This window comes from Epinephelus lanceolatus, chromosome 21 (genome assembly GCF_041903045.1).
Source record: "Epinephelus lanceolatus isolate andai-2023 chromosome 21, ASM4190304v1, whole genome shotgun sequence".
NCBI lineage: Eukaryota > Metazoa > Chordata > Actinopteri > Perciformes > Serranidae > Epinephelus > Epinephelus lanceolatus.
The window spans coordinates 7645798-7671674 of record NC_135754.1 but is presented as its reverse complement, the minus strand read 5'-3'; the positions used below and the strand labels follow the sequence as shown (position 1 = coordinate 7671674).

General features: G+C 39.2%; 1 protein-coding gene across 3 annotated transcripts; it reads left to right on the top strand.

Moving 5' to 3' along the window:
• Positions 1-643: 643 nt before the first annotated feature.
• Positions 644-10677, top strand: eme1 (essential meiotic structure-specific endonuclease 1). Of its 3 annotated transcripts, none has more exons than XM_033611022.2 (9): positions 644-723; positions 1673-2401; positions 2572-2699; positions 2952-3041; positions 5061-5182; positions 5933-6071; positions 7485-7600; positions 7687-7876; positions 10135-10677. In XM_033611022.2, exons 2-9 carry the CDS (start codon positions 1699-1701, stop codon positions 10309-10311), a joined length of 1665 nt encoding a protein of 554 aa, XP_033466913.2. In that variant the 5' UTR covers positions 644-723; positions 1673-1698; the 3' UTR covers positions 10312-10677. The 3 variants fall into 3 exon arrangements, with proteins under 3 accessions (XP_033466913.2, XP_033466916.2, XP_033466915.2); XM_033611025.2 differs by having other exon boundaries at positions 646-723; positions 1707-2401; XM_033611024.2 differs by lacking the exon at positions 644-723 and adding an exon at positions 737-815.
• The last annotated feature ends 15200 nt before the right edge of the window (positions 10678-25877 follow it).

Here is a 25877-nt window from a genome sequence, read left to right as displayed (position 1 = left end):
TAAGGTACTCTCAATGTCCTAATATGATACTGATGCAAAATGTGTGTTTTGTAAATAAAATCGAAACAATTTGTCACATTTTATGAATGCCTATGGAGGATATAAATGTGTTTTGGATAGATTTCGATTTTTTAAGACGTTGAGTGGTTCAATTATTTATTTAGAAAAAAAGATTATACTGATAGCGAAAAAAAAAATCCTGTTCATCTTGAACCTCTTTGTTTTCTATGAAAAATTTCACATTCACAAATTCAAATGGACTAATACGATGCCATACATACAACAACTGAAAATAGAAATCAGACACTATTACATGGACCAAAGAACAGTGAAGCAAAGAAAACAAAAGACATTCGTAAACCCTTAAATAATTTCCTTAAAGTTTGTTTAAATGACACCCCTAAGTATATAGTTTTTTGTCTTGTCCTTTGATTAGTTTTCTAGTCAAATTTTATAATTATCTTTATTTTAAGATGATTGATTGTATGGATTGTTGAACACGATACAACAACAACAACAACAACAACAACAACACAATAAATGCCTCGAGATTCAATTTAGTAACATTACTTGTAGTGTTTTTAAAACCAAACTCAAATATGTTAACAGACTTCCGGTGGGAAACGGAAGTACAGGGTCGTTCCACAAACTTGAACGCAGCATTACCTTGCAGCCCGGGGCGGGGAAATCAAGTTGAAGGGAAAAAAAGACAGAACTTAAAAAGTAAGTGAAAGCAGGGGTCCTTATTTTAGCATCTTACTTCTTCATTATCCCACGTCTGTATGCATTATGTCGTAGAAACGTAAAGAAACTCCGTGAGTAACGTAAAGCCACTTCCAGCTAACTTAACGTTTGCGCAGCGTCTCTTTTTAGTCGAGTTAACGCCAACTTCGCTGCTTAACGTTAGCTCATGTTTTGTATGTCTGGATAAATTGGGCTTAGCTTACATTGGTATTTCGCCTTTTTTAAAAGGAACATTAATGCTGTGCCAAACTCCATTTTAAAAAACAGTCTATTTCTTATCGGCAAGTTTAGTCAATGTCGGCACAACGTATAAAATATTCACGTTACTTCAAGCGATTTCTGTTATTGGTCGTCCTTATTCTCTGACACCAAAACATACAGCAGTGGGCGGCGACAGTTTGTCTGTTTTGATTATAAAATACAGAATTTGACCTAAATAAGTAATGTTTGGTTGGCTATCTTTACGCCGAATTTAGAAGAATACCTATACTTTCTGTGTATTTTAGATTATGATCTGGCAGACAGTATATCGCTTGTTAAGACACTACGTAAACCACATTTAACAGATTTGTGAACGAAGCTTGGTGGGGTGTCTGTTCCCAGAAGAAAAGGCACTTCTGGGGCTAAGAATAACCTGGTCCTTGATGATCCTCATAGGTGTAGGTTTCGGGAAGAATGCAGGGGACACATTCCTGTCAGTATTTAGAGCATGTACATTTTCATCCCTTAGTTGTTTAAATTAAGGATATTTTCACTTTAGAGGGATGCAGAAAAGGCACAAATTGGTGCATAATGCAGTAATTTATGTGTTTAGTGCTCCAGATTTCATATCAGAGGACCATTGAGACCCCGATTCACCCCCAGTGTGTCACAAAACCTAAGCCCCTGATGATCCTATAGTAATTCTTGTGTCATATCTCATATACAGTAATTTTTTCTTGGACATGACTTAACATGGGCAGCTACAGTGACTCCACCAGTGACCTAGATGAGGAGCTGCCTGTGTTTGACTTCCTCCAGCCGAGTCAAAACCTCAGCCGAGCCCCCCAGAGGTACCCAGAGAACTTAGTTGACCTGGATGGCTCCGATGCAGAAGAGCCAGCCATCTTCTCCCCAGCGAAGGGCAGTGCTGATGTAATGATGATCAGCAGCGATTCTGATGACAATGCACCTTATGTCCCTCTGGCACAGAGACTCAAACAGAGACAAGACAATGTGATTAGTGCCTCCTCCACTGTCGCTAATGAGAAAGATGCTGAGCAGTATTCGCCATCCAATCTGGCCGGCTCACAGCTCTCTTGCCAGAATGGGTTTTCAGAGTCGGAGCAGCCTCTCAGAGTCCATCAGGTGAGAACAGTGAGCCGTGGGGTCTCAGATGTTCCAGATGAGATGGCGACTCTCCCTCAGCAATGGCTCCCTCCCACTGACACCTCTCCTGCCAAGAGGAAACCAGCCAAGCGAACGGCGGAGGAGATCCAGGCCTCCAGGGAGGAGGCTTTGAGGAGGAGGCAGGCCAGGGAGGCACAGCAGAGGGGCAAGGAGGTGCTCAGGCAGGAACAAGAGAGACAGAGAGCAGAGAAAAAAGCTCTGGCAGAGGCTGCCAAGGCCTTGAGGCCAGAGGAGTGTATCAAGCACATGGTGGTGGCTGTGGACCCAGGTACTGAGAAAACATTAAATAATACTCAGCATTCTGCTCAAGTGGATAACAAAATCACTCTGAAGTCAGTTGTGCTCTGTGGCTGTCTTATGTGTCTACTGTGTTATTGTTTTATGCTTTGAAGGCATTATTCAAGCAAGGTTTGTTGTTGACATGATTTGTGTTTGCAGCTCTCTTACAGCTGGAAGGAGGCGGGACTCTCTTGGCGTCGGTGCAGGCTCTGGGCTGTAGCTGTGCCATAGAGAAACAACCCCTCCCACGCAGTGTCAGCTGGATGAGGAGAGCTCCCTGTGCACAGGTGATAACACACATACACACACATTATTTTTCCACTGCTGTGTTCTCTTCAAGGTGAAGCATGAATATATACTTGTCAAATTTCTTGTGACACCTTGCTCTAATTGCCTTAAACAAATGAGACCAGTGTTGAGAATGAGAAGCAGATTTACAAGCACTCATTCAGTAATAATACCACTACACAATAGTATTGAAATATTTAGTAATGAGTGGTGGAGTACTAATTTCCTCTCTGTTTCCCGTGTGTCTCCAGCCAGATGATGGTCAGTGTGTACCAGAGGCCCATGTTGTGATGCACATGACAGTTGACGACTTCATCACTCTGATCCACGGCTACATTCAGGTTGGTGAAGCAGCTGCTGTGCTGCTGCTTGACACACTTTAACTACAACATGTACAGAGCGACTTTAAAATGAGCCCAGATGAAACTTTAATGAGCCTAATGGGAAAATGTGGTCATTCTAATAAACTACAACAGAATAGAGCCATGAGAATAAAGCTGAAGTAAGAACAGAACAGATGGAGGATGTAAGACAACAGAATTTGACATCTGAATATAGTAATAGAGTCACAAGTAGAGATATGTTAATTAAAATATGAACAACAAATATACGTGTACAAATAAATAGAAAGAATTCAATTCACTTTAATGAACATATATCGAAGCAGAAGGTATTTGTTTTTAGTAAAATTTGAAACAACATTGTTCTTTCAGCATCATCACACGTTAGCAATATTAAATAGCTATAAACAAATGGCGAGAATAAACACTATAAATCACCTTCAAACCACAACATAACATATCTGCTACATTTACAATTACTGAGTGCAGTCAGCGCAGAGGGCAGTGGAAGATCTTAACCTAGTTTAGAGCCAATATTGCAGTCGGGGAAAAAAAAGCTGTTTCTGAAATTGTTTGTCTTAGTGGGCAATGATTTATAGCATCTCCCACATAGTAACAGCTACAAGCGGCAGTATCAGTGAGTGGGATCAGAGGTGATTTGGTCTACAGAGCACAAACATGATAAATAAATGCTGAGACAAAGGAATAATGATTGAGATGAGCTAGAGATTTATGTGATATAGAAGTACATCAAAACGAACAAAAGACAAGGCTAATGTTATATCACACTCTTAGAAATAAAGGTGCTAACTACAACCATATAGGGTTCTTTGGCTTGTCCCCACAGGAGAACCTTTTTTCAGGGTTCCTGCAGATCGGCCTTAATTGGTATTAAGAGCAATCTATCAAAAAGCTTAAAAATGCTAAGATATGGGATGTAGGATTTAATGAATCTTTTTTTTTGACAATGCAATGCAGTGTAAAATCTTTAAATGATATACAATGGGGAATAATTTCCCCATTGTTTCTTGCAATAATGTCACTACATCAGGACGGCAGAACCAACAACTCACATTTTATTTCTTGCCAGCATGCTTAGAGCAGAGACAGATGATCCACTGTCAGCTGCCTAATTGTCACTGCACCCTGAAAGAGAAGGGGAACTTCAGTTTCAATGAAAACTGGCTATGTTCCAAGACTTAACGGCATGGTGTAACAGGTACAAGGCAATGCATATGAGACTCGGAGTATTTCGTGCAAAACTTATTCAAACTTGGCACAATGGGAATTGAGGCAGAGTGAGAAATGTTTTAATGGAACCTGTAGTCTTACAAAGAACCCTTGAAAGACCCTTTCTTCAAAAAGGGTTCTGGATGAAAAGGGTTCTCATTAGAACTCTTGGGGTGCATTCGGCAATACTCCTAATGCAAGAGCGCACTCTGGCACAAACTCGACCGTTCGTAAATTCAGAGCGCTGTTGGAATGTGTCGTTTTGTTATTCAGAACACTGCACTCTTGGAGTGGCAGAGCGTTCTCTGGGCACTGTGGCTGGGGAGATGGAGCAGCAGAGTGCCAAGTGGAGTGAATGTGTGACTAACTTAACTGTTTGTTAATAATGTAGAAAGGAGAACCCTCTCTTTAAAAAAAAAAAGGTTCTTGAGAAGTGAATTTTTGTGGGTAGAACCTTAGCCCTTCAGGAATAAGCTGTTTGGAACCCTAATTTCTAAGAGTGTATCATTTTCTCATTGTCAACTAATCCCACGAAAAGTCCAATAACAGCAACACTGTCTGCAAATCTATAGAAACACCTCACAAGAATATAGTTTCATTTTTAAAAAGCCTCCATAATATTCTAAAACAGCCGGTAGTAACAAAATGTAGCTTTTATCAAACGTTACTCAAACAGGAGGAAATAGTGCATTTGTTAGGGACTGTTTTCAGTGGCAGATTAATCCATGTTTGTTGTTGTAGTAATTATTTACAGCAGCGGGGTGGTATGTGTGGATGTATTTAATGCAGGAGGAGAGGCATGGCAGGTCTGGCACCAGTCCGACTCTGACGTCCTGGGTGCAGGAGCAGCAGAGGCGTCACCCCACTAAGATCCTCAGTCTGGTGGTCATCGAGCTGGAGAAATACTTCAGGTAGGGAAGGACAGCATCAGTTCTGATTAATTGTTTCGTCTATAAAATGTCAGAAGGCGACATCTTTATAGTTCCTGTTTTGCCCGACCAACAGTCTGAATGTCAAACAGTTTCCAGGGATATAAAACAGACAAAAGCAGCAGATCCCCACAGGAGAGCCAGGAAGTAGAGATAATAAATAATTAATCACTTGTGAAAATGGCGGATAGATTTTGTGTTCATCTATAGTCGACCAATCATTTCAGCAATAATTTATGTAGGCAAATGTGAGGTGGCAGTAGCCTAGAGACAGCTGGTTCCAGTTTGGGCAACAGAGACAACATAGGAGAGGGTAAAAGACAGGACATAGGTGTTCAACGTTGAAGACACTACTGCTGATGAACCTTTGAGCGAAGCACTGAATCACTTCACGGCTGCAGTCAGTGTCTGACAGTAGAAGAGGACTGATTGATTTGGTGGAGATGGCAGAGGATCCAGTGTGAATGTGTACAACAGTGTGAACTATAGCACTTGATAAAATATTAAAAAACAAGGAATGGCACTCAGATACGTTGTAAACCCACCTAAACACCTCTGCTGCTGCTGCTGCTGCTGCTGCATGTGGAAACATGTCAGCTATCACTGTCAGCAGAGTGTGCCACAACTCAGCCGGGAACAGTGAGAACGAAATATGTGTGAAGAGGGGAAATGGGGCACAGGGAGCTGCCCAGACTGGAGGGAGTCCTGACATTTATGACTTTTTGTCCTCAGATCCCAGAAGTCACAAAGCCAGAAGCGATTTCGAGAGGCAGTTGCGGGTGAGGAGCGAGGAGGAGGACAAGTGAAGAAGAGAAGGAGGAATGGTGGAGCTGAGGTTCTTCCTGAGGTTTCCCGGGTTGAATTAGAGGAGGTAGGTTGGTTAGTAGAGGAAAGTACATAAGCATTTTTTATAATCTAAAACAGACTTTGTGAAATTATTTGCAGTGAAACTGATTCCCATTAATTTATCCATTGCCGATCATGTCATTTTTATGCCCTATGCCGGCAATAGCTGTGGCCGGACGCAATATGTTTTTGGGTTGTCCTACTGTCCACCCCATCCCCGTGAATATGATATCTCAACAACGCCTCAAGGGAATTCCTTAAAATTTGGCACAAACATCCACTTGGACTCAACGATGACCTGATTAGAATTTGGTGGTCAAAGGTCACTGTGACTTTGTTGTCTCATTCTTGTGAGTGTCATATCTCAAGAACACCTGGAGGGAATTTCTTCAAATTTGGCACAAACATCCACTTGGACTTAAGAATGAACTGATTAGAATTTGGTGGCCAAAGGTCAAGGTCTGTCACCTCACAAGACAGCCCTTCATCAGACATGTATGATGAAGGGCTGGTGCCTAATACGTCACAAGTGGTGATACGATTAAGATTTCTGAAAGGAGCAGGTTCTAGTGTGCTGACCTGCTTTTGTATTTTTGCATGCTGTTGCTAGCTCATTAACTTATGCTGTGTATCAAATCGCGTACTTCTGTTCTTACACTTACTATTTTGAGTGCATAAGTGCGTTCACACTGAGAAGTATGGAACAATGCAGTGCACTATGAGTACCCGGATGGCGCACTCAAAACGGTCAAAAAGTTGGAACTATGGACACTTCTCGCCATCAATGGTCACCATCTTGGCTACATTGCGGAAGGGGAGGGACCACTTTTCAAACTGGAAATAGTGGCCGAGGACTGTGCGACCATGAATGTTGATGCATTGTACAAATACACGTTTTTTGCACTAAGCACCACTATATTGTTGTCAGGTATGTTTGTTGGGTTAATTTAGCAGTCTGTAATGATTTGGTACCACGAACGATAACGCGAATGCTAATGCTAGTTTGCTAACTAGCTAATTTGCAGTCATCATTTTCGGTGAGTGCACAATGGCCGTGTTTGGTTTGAGACAACACTACCCTGTCGAAATTTGCGCACTACGCCAATGAGTACATAGTGCACACAGTATACTAACGGAAGTATGTGATTTGAGACACACCATTAGTCTTAGCTCTGTGTGGCAAAAAGTTGCAGATTGATTAGTGGGTGATTGAAATTAGTTGAAAGAAGAAGAAATGTATTTTGTATTTTTTTGGTATATATTCTTAAATAGGTGCACAAAATGTCTGGGGATGTGATCTGAAAGAGTTAAAAAAGCATTCATCTGGACTCAAAAGGGTATTTGTCTAAGGGGGTAAATAAAGCATTAATTAAAGTTATGTTAAGGGATTTTGTCTTCATAGTAATTCACATTGTTCTTCCCTCCATTATCCCATCAGGCAGTGGTGCATCTCCAGCTTCACACAGGCGTCTCTGTCCGCTTCTTGTCAACCTGGAAGGACTTCTCCGATCATATCACCATGACAACCAAAGCGGTTGCAGAAGCCCCTTTTAAGTGAGTGATCCTAGTTTTAGCTTCGGTCTAGCTCTCTTTCTGTCAGATCAAACAGTCATCTCCCATGTTCCTGTGTGTGTTTTCAGGCGAGAGCGAGAGAAGACAGGCTTCTCATTCCACCTGGAGAGTGAGTGGGCGGGGGGGCAGCGGGTGGATAAAGCTGGGAAGGGACTGCTGCAGGTGTGGAAGAGACAGATCCAGCAGTTTAACAGAGTCAGTCCAGACATGGCCTCAGCCATCCTGGCAGCGTATCCCTCCCCACAGCTGCTCAGGAAGGTACACTCACTGCTGACACTCTCCTCATAGCAGCACAATTAACTACCTTTGTATCTCTCACATTTTTACCCCAGGGTACGTTATAACAAGATTGTTTTTTTGGTGACATATTTCCTCATTATAGCACCGTACTATATTATAACATTTAACAAGAAGCTTTTCTTGTAATAACAGCACACCACTTTCATCTGGTTGAATTGCAAAACTATCATGAAACTTTCTTGATCAACAAATCTTTTAAGTGTATTGATGTCTGTGTTGGTGTACTGCAATAATGAGAAAAACATCCAGTCAGTGCCTAAAGACAGACTATATGGGCCAGAAAACAAGTTGACACTGACTGATATAAATCATTTGATTAAGACTCAGTTCATGCCCAGGATGAAGCACATCCATGTCCTGTGTCCCTGACGCATTAAAATCTTAAAAGATGCAGTAAACTCACTACTGAAGCGTCCAGGGCACGTACTGTTATTTTTTCTGATAATGCTACATTATGAACAACAAATCCTTGCTGCAATCATAGAAACAGTGGTGTCACCTGACATTTCTTATTTTGAAAGTTTTCTCATGTCACAGAAACCACTAGCGGTGAAACTTGTGTTTTGTATGTCATTATCATACTGTCAGTGATGTGTTGTTTTTGTTCCGGTGCTCTGCACAGATCTGACACCTGCTAGCCTGCTCTCATCCCCAGCTCTCTGAAGCTTGGTGCGCTGCTGTTGCCTGGTAAAAGGCAGCAGTGTCTGAGGCAAAGGGTTGTTATTTTTAGGGTGTTTTCACATATAGTCCTTTTTAAACAAACTGAACTCAGTCCTCTTAATCCACAGGTTAAGTGAACCACACCGCAGACTTGAAGCCAACCAATGTTGATGTTGTGGCTGTGTATGGTTCTTCCACACACCACTGAGGCTCCTGTTTGTTAAATGAAAAATTGTTAAATTGCCAATATGTCTCGTTTCCTCAGACTTCAATCATCCAATCCACCAAACACCAAACAAGAGTCAACAGCAAAAAAAAAAATGCTGTTTGGCATTGGCAGAGAAGATTTGGCAATTTTTTCATGGGCACAACCCACATACTCAGCTCTGCTGCTCATCCCACAAAAGGGAAATAAACAGGCTTTCCAGCGGTGTAAGATTTACTGCTAAGAAGCATTGTTACAACAAAGAAATAACCAAACACAAATTTCCTTACTTTTTTGCTTAGTTTATATTTCAATAGGCTCCTAATAAACAGTCCAGATCCAAAAATAGAAAATCTACTTGTGGCAGCAGATGTTTTAATCATTGCGAGCCACCACAAATTAATGAATGTGTGGGGAAACCCTGGGTACTGTGCATCCTGGTTCACTGAAATAGCTTATTGGGACACTTAATGGCACTGAGTCATCATTAATTTATAAATTTCACGTGTGATTTTCCTAATATGACAAGTCAAAATGTCTGCTGTGAAAACAGTCCATGACTAGAAAATTATTATATAAATATTTTGTTATATTGTGAAAATAATCTTGTGAGAATTGTCTCATTTTCTTGTCATGATGATAATAAATTGAGCAGATTGTTTTTGTCATGGCAAAAGCAATATGCTGCCTTTTTGTTTCAAGGCTGACTTTAACCTTTGACAGATTCAAAATTATCTGTCACCGAGTTGGCATATGAGCAAGATTACAGCCTTAATGTGGGTTCTGACGAATTTTCACCTCTTTTTTTATTGTTTGTGATTATTTGACCCAAACAGCTAATACATATATTCAGTAGACTGTGCAAATGTTAGCTGTAGGTCGCTATCAGTCTATGCAGTGACTGTGTATGTGTTCAGACTGCTGCTTTCCTTCTTATTTCTGTAAGTTTGTGTATTTCGGTCAGACGGTGTCGGAACACGCATACATTTTCCTGAATTCCTTTATTATTAGTCTTTGACCTTCCTTTAATGTTTTTCTTCCCTTCCCTGCTTTTCTGTTGATTATATGTTTCTTTCATTACTGCTGCATTTTAAAAAGCAGCGTCTATGCCAGTGCAGCCTCATTCTTACTACAAATACATCTTTCAGATAACACCCATTTTTTTTGCCTCAGGATGTTAAGTGCAGCCTACAAGAAAATGACTCTTTTATGTCAGTTTAAATACCAAGGCAACACATCTAGGTGGAAACATTTTCAGTCGTATTCAAAGACACACGTCTGCAAACATATTAGAATATTGTAACTTTTTTTTCTTTTTGTTAATACTAAAAATTTTCCTGTCTTTCCGCAGGCTTACAATCAATGTAAGAGCGACCATGAGAAGATCTCCCTGCTGTCTGACCTTCTTATCCGCAGAGGAGAAGGCGTCACCTCTACGACTCGCCGCGTCGGCCTGGAGCTTTCCAAACGCCTCTTCATCCTAATGAACTGTTGCGATCCTGAGCAGTCTCTGGACTCCACTGTCTGATCTTTGAAGTTAGACTCCTATAATTTTTGGACTTTGGCAGTTTCTATTTAACACAGAATTTCATAGTAGATGGAGGTCTGTTTTTATTGCATTTCAGTTTCTATTTAATCATGAATATTAAAGTTTTATAAAGAAAAGAAGCATTTTTTAAGTTTGCTATCCTTAAGTAATAGTTTCTAAGAAATGTCATACACATTGATTTATGGGAAATTCTCAGAGTTTTCAGTGTGGGTCTTTTTCTCAAATTGTGGTCATTCTGACAGGTTCATGCTAACTTTACACTCACTATCTCTACGACAGAGACTCCAGCAAAACATTGTATATCACTGGACATCATATAAATAAATAAACCTCAGTTTGACATGAGAGATGGTGTGGAATTTTTGCACTGTCCCATTACTGTCACCAAAAGTTGACCTTTGACCTTTTGTGTATAAAATGTCATCACTTCATCATTATATCCTTTTAGACATCTGTGTGAAATGAATTCTTGAGTTATGGGAGGTGAGGTCACAGTGACCTTGACCTTTGACCTTCAACCACCAAATTCTAATCAGTTTATTGTTGAGTCCAAAAGGGCGTTCATGCCAAATTTGAAGAAATTCTCTCAGGGTGTTCTTGAGATAAAATGATCACGAAAATGGGACAGACAAGATCATGGTGACCTTGACCTTTGACCACCAAAATCTAATTAGTTCACCGTTGAGACCAAGTGAAATTTGTGCCACATTTGAAGACATTTCCCTAAAAGTGTTTTTGAGATAGAACTAATCAGTTCATCATTTAATTTTCTGCCGAATTTGAAAAACAAAAAAAAGAATCCCTGAAGGCATTCTTGGGATTATCAAATTCTCAAGAGTGGGAAAGACGAGAAAAAAAACCCTAATACCTCCGGTTACGGCTATCGCTGGTGCAGAGGCATAAAAAATATCCAGTGATTTACAGACGTCTTTTTCACAATGTAAGTCTCAGGGGAAAAGTGTTTTTGGGCGCAATGGCATCACATGACAGACCTGGAAGTTGTAATTACACAGTATGTCCAATTGGCTTCAGCCTGGTGCTGGTGCTGTTGCTGGGGGCTTGATATTGTAGTAGCTAGCTTCACACCATGACTCAGCCTCAGTTATGAGAATAGGACCCAAGAGGAAAACTACAGGACTTTTCTTTCAAGTGACCAGTTTTTTTTAAAAAAAAAGTTGAAAGCCATGTTCTTGGTACTTTTAACAATGAAGATTTGCAGTAGGCCTGATTTTTATTACCTAGGCAAGAATGCTTTACTCGTGTTGGGACAATATCTCTGTGACTCACTTCTGATTTGGTTCAGTTACTCATTATGTACAGAGTAACTCACAGCCTCTATATTTTTTTAGTCGCTGTCCAGTTGAATTTCATGTGACTAACCCCTGAGCCTTCTGTGTCATCAGGTTCTCCCATGTCATCTTTGCCTGTGTGTGTCGAGCCTTGTTACGCCTGGCCCTGTTTGTGTTTTCATGGTGTGCAGCGGAAAAATGCCCCCATGAATCTGCTCCACTTCTCTTTGTAATGCCCACGGCTCATTTCCACCACATTAGCAAAAAATGGAACCTGACCAAGAAGTGATGAGTGCCTGGAACAGAGGGAAAGAGGGAGAAAGAGACGGATGGGTAACGAGCTGTTAAATGGGCTTAAGAGATGAGCAACATGCCTCACCCCAGGTGCTGCATACAGAGACAGAGACACTGAGAGGTACAACAGTCCACAGTGACAGAAGAGGCTCAGAGAGGGGAAAGGAATCCAATAAGCTGGGAAATTAATACAACATAGACACAGGCTTACTCGTACTATAAAATACAGCATAGGGTAAAGACCCCCCTCTTTGGTATGCGTTCTTCCCACTGATCCCTTTAGCTACAATAGGCAACGTTTATATAAAAACAAAAAAACTTTTTTGTCACATTGCTAAAACTGTCACTATATCCTGGCAGTAGTACATGAGGCAGAAAATGTAAATCAGCTTCCTCTGGCTCCTCCTAGTTGTCTTAATGGCATTTGCAAAGATCCAACATGGCTGAACAAAAACAACCAATCAGAGCCAAGGAGTCTCTCATGTCGGTCATTGCTAGTGCGCACAGTAAAAGACAAAGAAACAGAGCAAGACTGATAATGAAAAGCAGGTAAAGAGAAAGAGGTAAACCAAGCCTGAGATAAAATATGAGTAAACATCCGAACGCCTATTCCGAGGTGGAGGTAGCTACAGAACCTGAAAGATTCAAAACCAAAGCTGGGTAATAGTAATAGTTGCAAGGCAACAGTGGTAAAAGTACACCTAAGATTAGATCTATGGCACACTTCAATATGGAGTCATTTCTTAGGGTGCTTTCTAACCTAGAGTTTGCTTGCATTGGTCCGAATCAGGGATTAGTTTTGTTACAAAGTTGCATAATTGCCTCGAGTTGGTTTGTGTTCTCACAGCAGCATTTACAAGCAGACCAGATCAAATGCCTTGCTTGAAAGAGCTACTCTTGAATGGTCAGAATTTACATGTAGGAAAAATCCAGAAAGAAAAGAAAACACTGAAGAAGAGCACACTTGCAAGATAAATGCAACACGTTCTAATGTCAATGTGGAGGGACAACTACGCAGGTTGATTTCAGCACTGGTCATCGTGTACTTTATTGCTTGTATTGTTCATTTTAGTCAAATCATACAGTTTGAAAACGAGGCGCAGCACCAACTAGAAAACAATGTTTTGATGCATTGGATGTGCTGAATGTGCATATTAAGGCAGTACAGGAGGAGGCACACATTAATAATCCTCCAGGACTGTAACATGCTCATGTTTAACCCAAACAATGTGTCATGTGACTGCAGTTGGTTCGGATCTAGGTTGGAACACCACAAATGAACCGGACCAGAGTTCATTTGTAACCGGACCAAGACCACCTTTTCAAGAAGGTCTTGGTCCGGTTATTTTGGTGTGCACCCGAATGCGATTGCTGTGTTCACACCTGCCCAAAAGGAACCGCACTTAGGGGGCAAACAAACTAGAGTTCAATTGAACCAAAACCAGACAGGGTAGGTGTGAAAGCACCCCTAATGAAAAAAAGCAAACCTATTTTGCGAGCCATTCCCCTTTAAGGGAATGTTTATACCAAATTACAATAAACCTAATTTATTATAACAATCTTCATTTGTGTGTTTTTGAAAAGCCAAGTTACAAAGTGCTTTTCACAAGGCAAAAAATAAATAAATAAATAATAAAAACAATCAAAGGCAATGGAAAAAAATACATATCTAAAGACATTAATATTTTTATATAAATAAACCTGCCCTGCATCAAATGGCAGATTGATGAAGTTGGCAATGAACTGGTGAACATAGTGGAACACTCAGCAGCCTAAGGCCCGGATATTTTCCCCAGGAGACCATGACAGAGCCATTTCAACTTTACAAGGTCATGATGTTTCAAATGTGTATGATTATTAGTTTACTGTGGAGTTCTGCCTCCAAGGGGCCATAAAAACAACAAAAACATTAATGTAGCTTTAAACTGGACCAGAATAGAGTGGTGCAGGGATGAAGGTTTTTCTGGAGGCCGACTGGGAAGTTAGCATCATCCTGTTCCCTCAACTAAAACCCCAGTGGAATTATTCCACTTGATTTTGGATTATTGCAGAAAATAAGCTCTGTGGCAAAAAGAAGATTATAATACGTACATGCAGGCCCGTCCACAGAAATACAGAAATGACTGGGCCCTCCCCAAATCGGCTTGACGGTCATTTGGCTGGCCTCCCGCATTTTTTAAAATCATTTATTTCATATTTTTAAAAGACTCATTCCATTTTCATGAGCATCTCCACCACAACTAGGCTGTGAAAGCAATGTTTGGTGGAATGACATTCTGTAGTCTCATGTAGCCACTTGTTAGCAAGAACTTTTTGTAAGACACGTAAAGGCTTCAAGATTGACGTGTGGGGTATGTATGGAAGTATTTTATGTGGTGGAACTAAACGTTAAAGTCTCATAAACAGACCTTATTTCAGGCATTGAACCAAAAACCCATTCAATAACCTTATTGACTTACAGCGAGGGAATCAGAAGTGCAAAGATACTAACTAATTTCTGGGATTTAGGATTCATTCTGGCACCACTCTCTTTGATTGATAAAAACAAATGTCAGTAAAATAACATAAAACAGAAAGAAAAAGGAGAAAAAATAAGTCCACAAACTTGAGTAGGATACATTCTTCAATAAAATCATTCAGCCAGGCTTATTATTTTTAGTTTGTTTATAGCCTTGACATTTAAAACCCAATCTATTGTGAATAGATGCTGCCAGGAGTGGGTGAGGTTAGGTTTTTTCTTACCATTTCAGTTGAAATGACCATTTTAATACCCCTCACACTCTCCTGACTTTAAGAGGAACTGCTGTAGAGTCTACTGTAACATCAGCTGTGTATTGCAACTGTGTCTATAATTGGTTCTGTCATCATTGGCCCAAAGCTATTGTTACATTACATGATTCAGTAACTTTAAGTCCATATAGTCATGCAGGAGGAGCAGTACTCTTTCTTGGGATACTCTGAGCTCAGGTCACAGAACTTAGCAATTACAGTGAAAGATATGCAGCTCCTCTCTACCTCAGGACAGGCCTGTGCTGCTCATCCTTTCTTGTTTGCTTCGAGCTGAGGGAGACTTCAAGGGTACCAGTGGGATTGATCAAAAAACAGAAAAGGGGTTGTGTGGAGCAAAAGTGGGAGATGTGTAAATGTCTCATCCATAGCAGCGTTATTTCCCTCTGGCCCCCCCCACCTCTGTTTGACCTCAACTCAAAAGGAAGAAGGGTTTCATCTTAGAAATGGAGAAATATGAAAAGCAATGCTTCAGAGCATCACATGTCACTGTCTGTTTATCTCGGCACATTTTGACTTCAAGATTCGGTTTGATGATGCACGAAAACATGTAATCGTGGCATTTATGTACAACAACACCACACTTGGTGATAAGACTGCACTTAGAGAATTTAAAAGGCACCATTTCATACTGGTACAGGGCAAAAGTGGTGCACCATTATATTCTACCATAGCTCTGTCATTCCACTGACAAAGGAATGCTTTTATCAAATGTAGCAAACAAAATACAGAATAAAATGGTTTGTCCTTATCTTAAATGGATACCATCAGATGCAAGATTTCTGTATAAAGATAAAATAAATAAAAAACTCTCTGTTTATTGCCCCTGTCAGACATGACACGTCATGTAAATATACTGTTGCTAGGTCAGTTTTACAGAGAAGTCCCAAACAAGCAGCAACCTCCAAGACTGAAAAATGAAGCCAACTCCAAAGTTCCAAAAACTGCAGTTCTTCCAATGGCCACTTGAGGCTGACTCCAAAAACGAGTCAGTTCCCACAAATGCCCCATATTAAAATGCCCACATTTAAAGCAGAAATAAACGTGTTTACAGCCTGACACAAAAAACAGTTTTGGTCTCTGTAGCTAATTTCAACATTCATGACAACTCAGATGCTCACATGTATGTTAGTAAGGCTTGAATTTACACATAATGAAGGGTGTGGTGGATTTGAGTGATGGGTGGGTGCCATGTGCTAGCAAGTCCCTTCAATAGCAACAGCATTGCTTAGGTAATATACCCATGGCTTAACAAAAGATTCACACAGTGAGGGTGTAGCTGTATCTGTCGCTATTGTTTTCGGTTCATGAACAGACTAAAACAGTTGGATAATCATTCTTTCTGGTAGGTACATTTTGTTGATATTTTTATTTATTTACTTTTATTTATTTATTTAGCTAGCAAGAAATAGCATTAGCCTTAGTGTTATCAGAGTTAACCATAAATGCACCGTGCTACCTAAGCTAGCAGCTCAAGGTAGGGTTAGCTCCGCCATATTGTCCAATTATGGTCAATTTGGGCTCCAAAAAACAAGATGGGGATGGCCACAATGCTGAAATTAGGGCTGCAAATCAGGAGTTCACAAACCAATGGTGGACTTCACAGTGGCTACGTCCACTATTTTCACAGTCTGTGGTCCTGACACAATACAGTCTGAACTGAATGCTGTCAGATTACAGGTCCATTGTGTTGGATTTAGAGGGATATATTGGCAGAAACTGTATATAATGTTCATAACTATGTTTTCATTGGTGTATAATTACCTGAAACAAAGAATTGTTGCATTTTAGTTACCTTAGAATAAGCAAATATATGTCTACATACGGAGTGGGTCCTGTTCCACAGAGTTCACCATGTTGTACAGTAGTCCAGAATGAGCAAACTAAACACTGTCTCTCGATAGGGCCATCTGTGTTTTCACATCAGCCACTGTAGTTCTCCTACATGCTTGGCACACAGAAAAAAGTTTCAGTTCTGCAACCTCATGGCTAGATGCAACTAAATTCTACACACTGGACCTTTATGGCTGAAGCAGCACAAGGTGAAATTAGGGATGCACGATAACTTTTCTTTTAAACCGATACTGATAACCGATAACTTTCAGCTCCTAAAGGCCGATACCGATAACTGATAACTGATAACACACACACATATACATTATATATATATATATATATATATATATATGTATATATACCTAAGATCATGACATCAATACTATGAACAAAACCAAAACAGTTTTGACTCTTTAAATGAAGAGATATTTATTTTTTCCAATGAAAAACTATTGGCAAGCATCTCAAACATTTTCAAAAAGATATCAAACAAAAAAACTATTTGATATCTCAAATGAACATCAATTTAAATAAGGTGCATTACTTACTGATATAAAAATAAAGGCCCCTTGAACTGATGCAAATACATGCATCGGGATTACAAACTGAAAAAGTTCAAAAAAAATAAATAAATAAATAAATAAAATATATATATATATATATATATATATATATATATATATATGTATAAAACAATTGCACTGAACAAGTTAGACTTGTCTATGTAAACAAACTGAAAAAGTGCATTCCATAGTAACAAAAAAATAAGTTTAAAGAATTTTGGCTTATGGTTCCATTCAAATGAATACCTTTTCACTAAGGTAAATGGAGTTCAGTTGTTCTTTTATCTCATATTAGGAGAGAGAGAGAGAGACAGAGAAAGAGACACAGACACAGAGTCTGTGTGTGTTTGAGATAGTGTTGTCACTGTACCAAAACTGGGACCCACGGTACGATACCAGTGACAGTATCACAGTTCTGAGTAGTATAACTATACCACAGCAAAAATGAGGCAGATGTGCCTTTGTCATTTGTAAAAAGATAAATCACTTTTCTATAATACATCAATGATATTTCAATGGAATAAATTACTTATTGACTTATTCATACTTCAAAAACAGCATCAATAAGTGATTAACATAGGGGGGAATAAAATAAAATAAATAAATTAAATAAAAATCAACCAGCCACCCTCCTCCCCTGACAGTCCCTTCATAAGTAACTAACAGTCCCTAAAGTTTCTCCTCTGATACGCCACATACTGTGTGCCCCCATGGCTCAGCTGTTCAGGTACTTTTGGGCAGTCATGACAACAAGTTATTCACCTGGAGCCGGACTTCTTCACCGGTAAGCCGTTATAATGCGCCGCCGTATTTGATAGGAATACGTATTCCTGTCCGTGTCTGTGACCCCCGTTCAACCCACAACCGGCGGGATTCGCCGTTACTGTTTATCAACACACTGCCGACATTTTACTCCATCCGTCACTGCGCGCTGTTTGATTGCGTTATCAAAACACGCCGCTATTATTCGGCCTTGCTTTTCACTTATTCCACCGAATACCGATTGTGTGTGTTTTTTTTTTTTTGCAATATTCGGCCGAATATATTGGTTGCAGAAAGTGTTTAGAAGTTGTGGTACTTGAGGGGCGCTACTAAGTACTGACCATGCAGGGTGCCCAAACTTTTACTTGCTTAGCTATACACAGTAAATTAAATTTTGCCCAGGGGTGCCCAAACGTTGGCATGCCACCGTAAATGTATTCTCTTTCCTGCACAAAGAAAATCAAATCAGTTCAATAAACCAGGAAGCATTGGAAGTGAGCTGATTCTAATTTGTTGACGAGATTCTTATCATGTCAGAACCACCTATAAAAATGAAATCACAATTCAGATATGCACTTCCTCTATACTTTCAAGTTTCATTCATGCTAACTGCATGGATGGATAAATTAATATCTGGCAAAACACTTTACATATAGTGCGAGAGATAATGGGAATTAAATGAGAGTCCCAACTGAAGGTCTTGTCATTGTATCCGTGTGCAGTCAGTAGAATCACTATTTAATAGTTAAATGATGAAATTGATGAGAACATTTATTTGAGGCTTCATTGTGAGAAGTGGTAGTGAGTGTCCCCTGTGCTCACTATGGTCATTATTAAGGCTTCAACTGCAGAATAAGTTTGAAAATACATCTCTGTTGCAGTTTTTGAGAGAGCTGACAACACTCTGGTACAACACTTATACTAATCCGGGTGTATCATGGCTCCCTCTCATACACCAAATGCCAAATATCACACTAAAACTGTGGCTCTTACTGTAAATGTCCTGTCATGTCTCAGTGAAGCCCAGGGAACAGTAACGTAAAGCACACCGGTGTCATCACTTTAACAGATAGATGAGGCCAGCAGTGTCATGTTTTGCATGCCTGAAAAGGGCTTTAGTCAGAAATTACTATCTCATTTGTGGTAAATTGATAATTTATTTTTAAAAATACTACTTGTGTACCACGTAAGCACAATATAAACTGAAATAATAATGGCCATAAAACTAGATTTTAATAAGAGATGGGGTCTCAAGATGCAAGTGTAAATGTGTTTACTAAATGTTTACCTTTACCATAAAGGAGCACTTTATCCCCCAAATGACTATTTGTATATCGATTACTCATAGTATCCAAGTCTCAGTTATCCAGTCGTTTGCTCAGTTCTTCCAAAACACATGCATTCTCGCTAAAACTTTGGTATTTAAAACTGAACTGAAAGTGAAAGTTATTTGTTCAAAGCCAGAGTCCATTTACAAAAACAATAGATAGATAGATTTCCGCAGGTCCAAGCCCCCTCTTTAGCCAGTGAATACCTGTGGGGTGGACATCGAGGTGGTGCCAAGCTATAAGTATCTAGGTGTACACCTGGATAATAAGTTGGACTGGTCCCTAAACACAGACGCTTTTTTTGGCCAATTATGACTCTAATCTAATAATAAAGTTTGCCGACCCCTGTTTTAAGCATACAAATGGATAAATGAGACTTGGATTATGCTGTACAAGCTGTGTGAGCGTTTGTAAACAGTATTTTCATATAGTTTTGCTGTTGTTAAACACGGACCCCTATGACTTCAATTCATGAAGAATTTTCTCAGTTTTTGGATTCTTCGTTCAATGTGGAGGCATGCGAGAAAAACTAAGTTAGTAACAAAGTTTTTCCCCAACATAACATGGGGTGAATAACTGATATACAAATTATCATTTCAGGACTGAAGTGTTCCTTTAAAGCCTCTATCATTTCAGTCTTTGCTGAGCTTGAGAGGCACATACAGTATTAACAAACAAAAATTTCCAATTAATCAAATTACCACAAACTAACTGCCATGGTAAACCTGGAGCCCCTAGGCCCCCCGAGGGTCTTGAGGCCCTGGGGCAGTTCTGTGCTTTGCCTGATTGGAAATCAAACCTCATTTCTTTATAAACCCTTGATGATGTTTATGTAATGCAGAATATGCAATGTGTAAAACAGTTTCACATTCAAACATGATACGCCTAATTGCCCTGTGAATCATGTATTCACAGTATGTTATTTCCTGTTGTCTCTTGACAGCTTTCCAGTCTAAAGCTCTGTGTGTGATTGAATTTTGCAGAACATAAAAACATACTGACTAATTAGATGAAGGTGTAAATTAATCTACTCAATCATGTTTAGGCGTATGAGAAATTGTACCGTGTGAATGGATGTCAGCTTCACAGTCATGGTGACAGTTAGTCACTAGGGGGCAGACTTGTGCCACATAGAAAACCCACTGGTTTATAATAGTCAGATGGGGAGATAGAAAAACATCAGTTGTGTCAGGATTTCGGAGGCTGGATAAATTATCAGGCTGGCAGAAAATGTATCCTGTAAACTAAAGGACGGGGAAAGATAAATATGCACAGAGAAAACTGCTGAAGATTTTGATAAATGGCTTAGATAAGTTTGGGAGGATTTTCTATATGCTAAGATAAGATTTCAAAGTGAAGGGCGTGTCAGCTTGTGTTTCATTTCTACGTTGGATGTCTAATATCTCTCGGCTTGCCTTAGTTTTTCACTGTGGAGAGCCCTGAAGAGAGGCTCATTCATGTTTCGAGGTTGCCGTGTGGAATAAGGAGAGGGTGTCAACATGGATTAAGGTGAAACAGGTTCTTCAACCCCGCTGGCTGCTCTATTAAAATGTATGATCATGAAGTGTGATATAATGTCAGACTATCAAGGGGATTGGGCTGCCTCAGTGTGTGCATGCACAGGAAGTCAGTGTGTTTGAGTGGGTGCTTTGTGAATGTGTAAGCGTAGTAAAGACAAAGGTGAAAAGGAAAAATGAAGAGGTGTGTCCCATTTATTCTGTCATCTTAGGTATAAATTGATTCCCTAACCCATGCCATGCTCAAATCAATAATGCCAGGTATTCTGCCACTGACAACTAATGGAAAATACCCACTGTGACATCACTAAGGCCAGATGTGCAGCATGTGGTGAACATTTTAGTTTTTCTTCTGTATTACTCAGTGTGGAATTACCCTTTAATCCAAACCTTAACCAGTCCCTTTACATGCTTAAGACTAAACATTAGCTTAGCTGCTTGACAGTTCTGGCATTTATTACAATTATAGGATTACATTCCTAATTCTCATCATAATGCTTAATCCAAATTTTACCAGAGCCTCCATGATGGAAGTAAAAAGCCAAGTAATACACTCACACTAACATGCTTGACTCACAAACACACACACACACACACACACACGCACACACACACAAACACTGCTGGACTGATCTCTCAGCAGTGGCGCAGAATGTTATGAGTTCTCCCCAGCTTGTCTTTTGTTTCCTTCTACATATCAGTCTTTTCTTAATGGACCTTGTATGGAAGCTCATTTCTGCCAGTGTGATAAGAAGGTCCTGTAAGTCATTATAAAGACACACTTTCTTATAATAATAAGTTAGCATCTCTCAATATAATGACTTAGAATCTGAAAATAAAGACTTACTCATTCAAAGTAATGAAAAAATAATGAGTAAATAATAATAATAATAATAATAATAAATAACGAGTTAGTAACTAAAAATAATTCATTACTTTGTCAATTAATGAGAAACTTCCTCAAAATAATAACTTAGTATGTCAGAATAATGAAAAAAAAGCTCTCAAAATGAGTTAGTAGCCTATCTCAAAATAAGGCAGTAGTAGCTCAAAATAATGGAAAGAGAGTTCTCAAAATAATGACTTAGAATCTCAAAATAATAATGTTATCTGAAAATAATGAAAAAAAGAAACATTCACAAAATAATGATGTAGTGTCTCAAAACAATGAAAGAAAATTCTGAAAATAATGACTTCATATCTCGAAATTGTAAGTTAGCATCTCTAATAATAAAAAACAATTTAAAAATAAGTTAGTATCTCAAAATAATGAAAAAAAAACAAACGCTTACAAAACAATGAGTTAGTATCTCAAAATAATGATAAAAAACATACTCAAAAAAATAAGTTAGTAAAAATGAGAAACCTTCTTGAAATATTGATTGAGTATCTCAAAATAAGGAGGTATTGACCAATTTTTTGAGAAAGTTTCTTGTTATGTTGATATATTAACTTGTTATATTGAAATTTTAAGTCATTACTTTGAGAAAGCAATATCACTGTGTGCTTTGACATCAATGTTTCCCTTATTTGAAACTATGCTGTGATAAAAAAAATGGCCCCAGACTACCAGACTGTGTTTACAGCATGTGAAGGTGTGTGTTAAGACTCAACATGAAGCTAACTTTATTGTGAAATGAACTGAATTGTTAGTGCAAGTTGAAAAAGTTTGTGGTCATGCCCATGATCACTAGCCTGTTAAGACCATCCTGATGATGTGAGCTGAACATTCTGTTTCATGTCATGTCTGGCCCCGCTGCTGCACCAAACACTTTCCAGAGATTTAAATCCAATCGAGGCCAATCAGGGATCTGCACTGTAGATGACAATGCAAGCAGCTAATCAGGGACTGTGTTATAGCTGATGATGTAAAATGCAGGCTGCAGCTTGCAGAACAGTAATGGTGGCTCCCGAAGCAGCAAGCGCTACCTCTAAGGTTAGTAGAGTAAACACAGCAAAAAGTCAGTTGATCGGTCAGTCATCATTTGTTGCATGAAAATAATTTATGGTAGCCTACATCTCCTGTGAAATGGATCCCAGCAGCTCCTATAACTTGTGCACTAGGGTTTAGTCCTTTTTTAAGTCTTCTTACATCGTTGGCTGATGCCTTATAGTTGTCCATGATTCTGGATGGTTCCAGTAATCCACGGTTTCTGATTGTGGAATGATTTAACTGTCCATGCATCCCAATCTGAACAAGACGATCCACTGGGTTGCTATTCCTGAACACGCAGCACCACACTGCAGTCGTCTTTGCACTGTGAAATGTTACAGCAGTTATCCACAGCTGAACAAGGAGCACCTCACATGTCCACTGTCACCGTGAAGCACACGCCGTCTCTCCTTCTCTTACCAGAGTCCTCTACTCTGGCAGATCGCAAAAGAGCTTCCTGGTTGAATGAGGCTGTGGTGAATCAAAGGACATTACAGTTCCTAATAAATGTCTGTACAATGGCTGGCACGATGGTAGTTCAGCTGGTGCGCATCCTTCTCCATCTTTTCCTCAGTATGTACTGATGTTTACACTTGAAAACGTTGACTTGAACAGCTAGCAGCTAGCTAGCTAGAAGTCGGCAGGAGGAGAGTTTACAGTCTGCTGAGTTGTTATCCTCAGCTTGATAACAACCTGTTGGCACACGCCACCATCGTCCAACACCAACCACAGAAAGCACCACCAAGGCTTGCAACATAGACATAAGAGCTAGAAGCATTTGCACCTACAGCAATAAGTAAAGCTATTGTAGAAATAGAGTCAATAACAACATTTAAACAAGAACAAGAGTATGCACTTGTGGAGTTTGTCAGAGGAAAAGATGTTTTCATCGTTCTTCAGACTGGATTTGGCAAAAACTTGATTTATCAACTGGGGTCAGGGTACCTTCAGGCAGTTCGTTTTTTCGTTTTAAACCAAAAACGAAACAACGGAAATACCATGGTTTTCCCGTTTGTTCCTTTTTGGTTTAAAACGAAAAAATGAAAAAACGGAGCCGTTTTTCCGTTTTTGTTGTCAGAATCAAAAAACGAAAACGACAAAACCAAATTCAAATAACAGCCTGATTTTGGTTTTTTGCAGATTAATTTTTTCATTTATTGTTTTGGACAAAAAGTCCCCAAGAGTACCCAGCTGCAGACAAGATGGCGGACAAGGGCGCCGCCATATATATCCAATTCATACCGGAAGTCCACACCGGAAGTCAATCTTCTTCGTGTCTACAATACTGGAAGTCCATACCAACAGTTTCATACATACCGGAAGTCCATCCCAGAAGTTTCATACATACCAGAAGTCAGTTTTTTCCCCCAGAAGTCCGTTTTTAAGTCTGTCTTTTTTATATTATTTATTTTAGCAATACATTTACAAACTTTGAAGCAACCAACAATTTTATATATATATATATATATATATATATATATATATATATATATATTATAAAATAAATAATAATAATAATAATACAATTATTTCAACAATGATTTTAAATACAATCATGTTTTGTTTGGAATAACAATGACCTCAACAAGTTAAACCTACAAAAATTGCAGAAAATCAGCAAACACATGAATTTTAGTTGGATTAATTTTTAACAAAGATTAAATAAGGTGAGCACTTTCATTTATTGGGCTACAGTTGCAACATGCAGATTACTATCAGGTCATTCAAAACAACTGAAAACCATGGACACAACAAATGTCATACTTACTCTTACATCAGTATGGTTAATTGTAACTATTTAACTATTAAATGAACATAATAATTAGATTGTCATATTGTCAGATGTATTCTATTATATTTCAGGAACACATGTAAACACAATATTACACTATTGTACTGGCAACATAAAGAAGTAGACTTGGAGTTCTCTTTTTTGTGAACAAGTTTTTATTCCAGATATCCATATCAATTTCAAAAGTAGAAAAAAAACAAAGAAAAAAAATGGAAAAACAGTAAAATAATTTATTTGTTTGGTCTATAAAATGTAAGAAAATGGTATAAAATGTCAATCACTGTTCCACAAATCACAAGATCCCAAGATGCAGCCTAAAATGTCTTGTTTTGTCCCAGACAAATACAATTAAACATTACTGTTACATGTAGAAGTATATGATCTCAAACAGACATTTCTCATCAACATACCATGGAAATGAACTGCATTTTCCGTATGGTTTTCCAGGTGCCTCTGGATCGCGCTCTCATTTTTGGTTTTAAATTTGGGGCAGAGAGGACACCCAAACTTGGATGGTGAAAGGGTTGTGTGCCCCAGGCTGGCTTCGTCACTCAAAATAGAGGGGTGCATCTGGCAAAAGGAGAAGTCAATCAACATTGATAGCTGTAAAACATACTGACCATCAACCATATTTTACCGATCTAAAGGACTCATGATGGAGGAGGCACTGCAGCTATTTATGTGTGTGTATTAGTGCTCTGCATTACTAAAACATAATACAAATGTATTTTTTGCAGACACCCGGGGCTATTGTATACGTTATTTATCTGACCCGGTTAACCCTCAGGGGTTGCTCATGTCGTACACCACATGAGACGACTCTCGTTACTATTTTTAGAATATCTCCAGGAAAAAAAAAAAAAGCTATATATAACTTGATTGAGCAGTGCAGGGTTGAGGTTATACAAGCATTAATACACAAGGAGACCAGGCAAACCAAAAATTGGGAAAATGGCTTGTGTGCAGTGAGTGTGTGCACAGATGTTTTACACCACAACACACCAAAAAACAGAGGAACACATATTAACCCCACTGCAAACTACACGTCTAAATGAACCAACACATCAAGCGAGGGCAGTAATAATCTCTGGCCAACATTAACACTGTTTACACACAGACATTGATGAAAGGGAGCACAACAGACCTTGAGCAGCTAACGTTAAGTTAATACCAATCATGCCCTCGTTTTTACACAACAAATGTAGCTAAACCCATCCGGTGGTAGTAATTTGTGCATACCGAGATTCCCCACATAGACGTCCCCCTAATGATTCAATACATTGCGTAGAATTGCATCTTAGAGACCATAACACACGTATTAAAATATAATGAAGATGACGGCGTGTATAAACGCAGTGGCTTGGTAGTCTATGCTAGTGCTAGCTACTAGCTAGTACTGCTAGTGCTAAGTGCCGAACAGAATTTCGTTGTACAATGTACAATG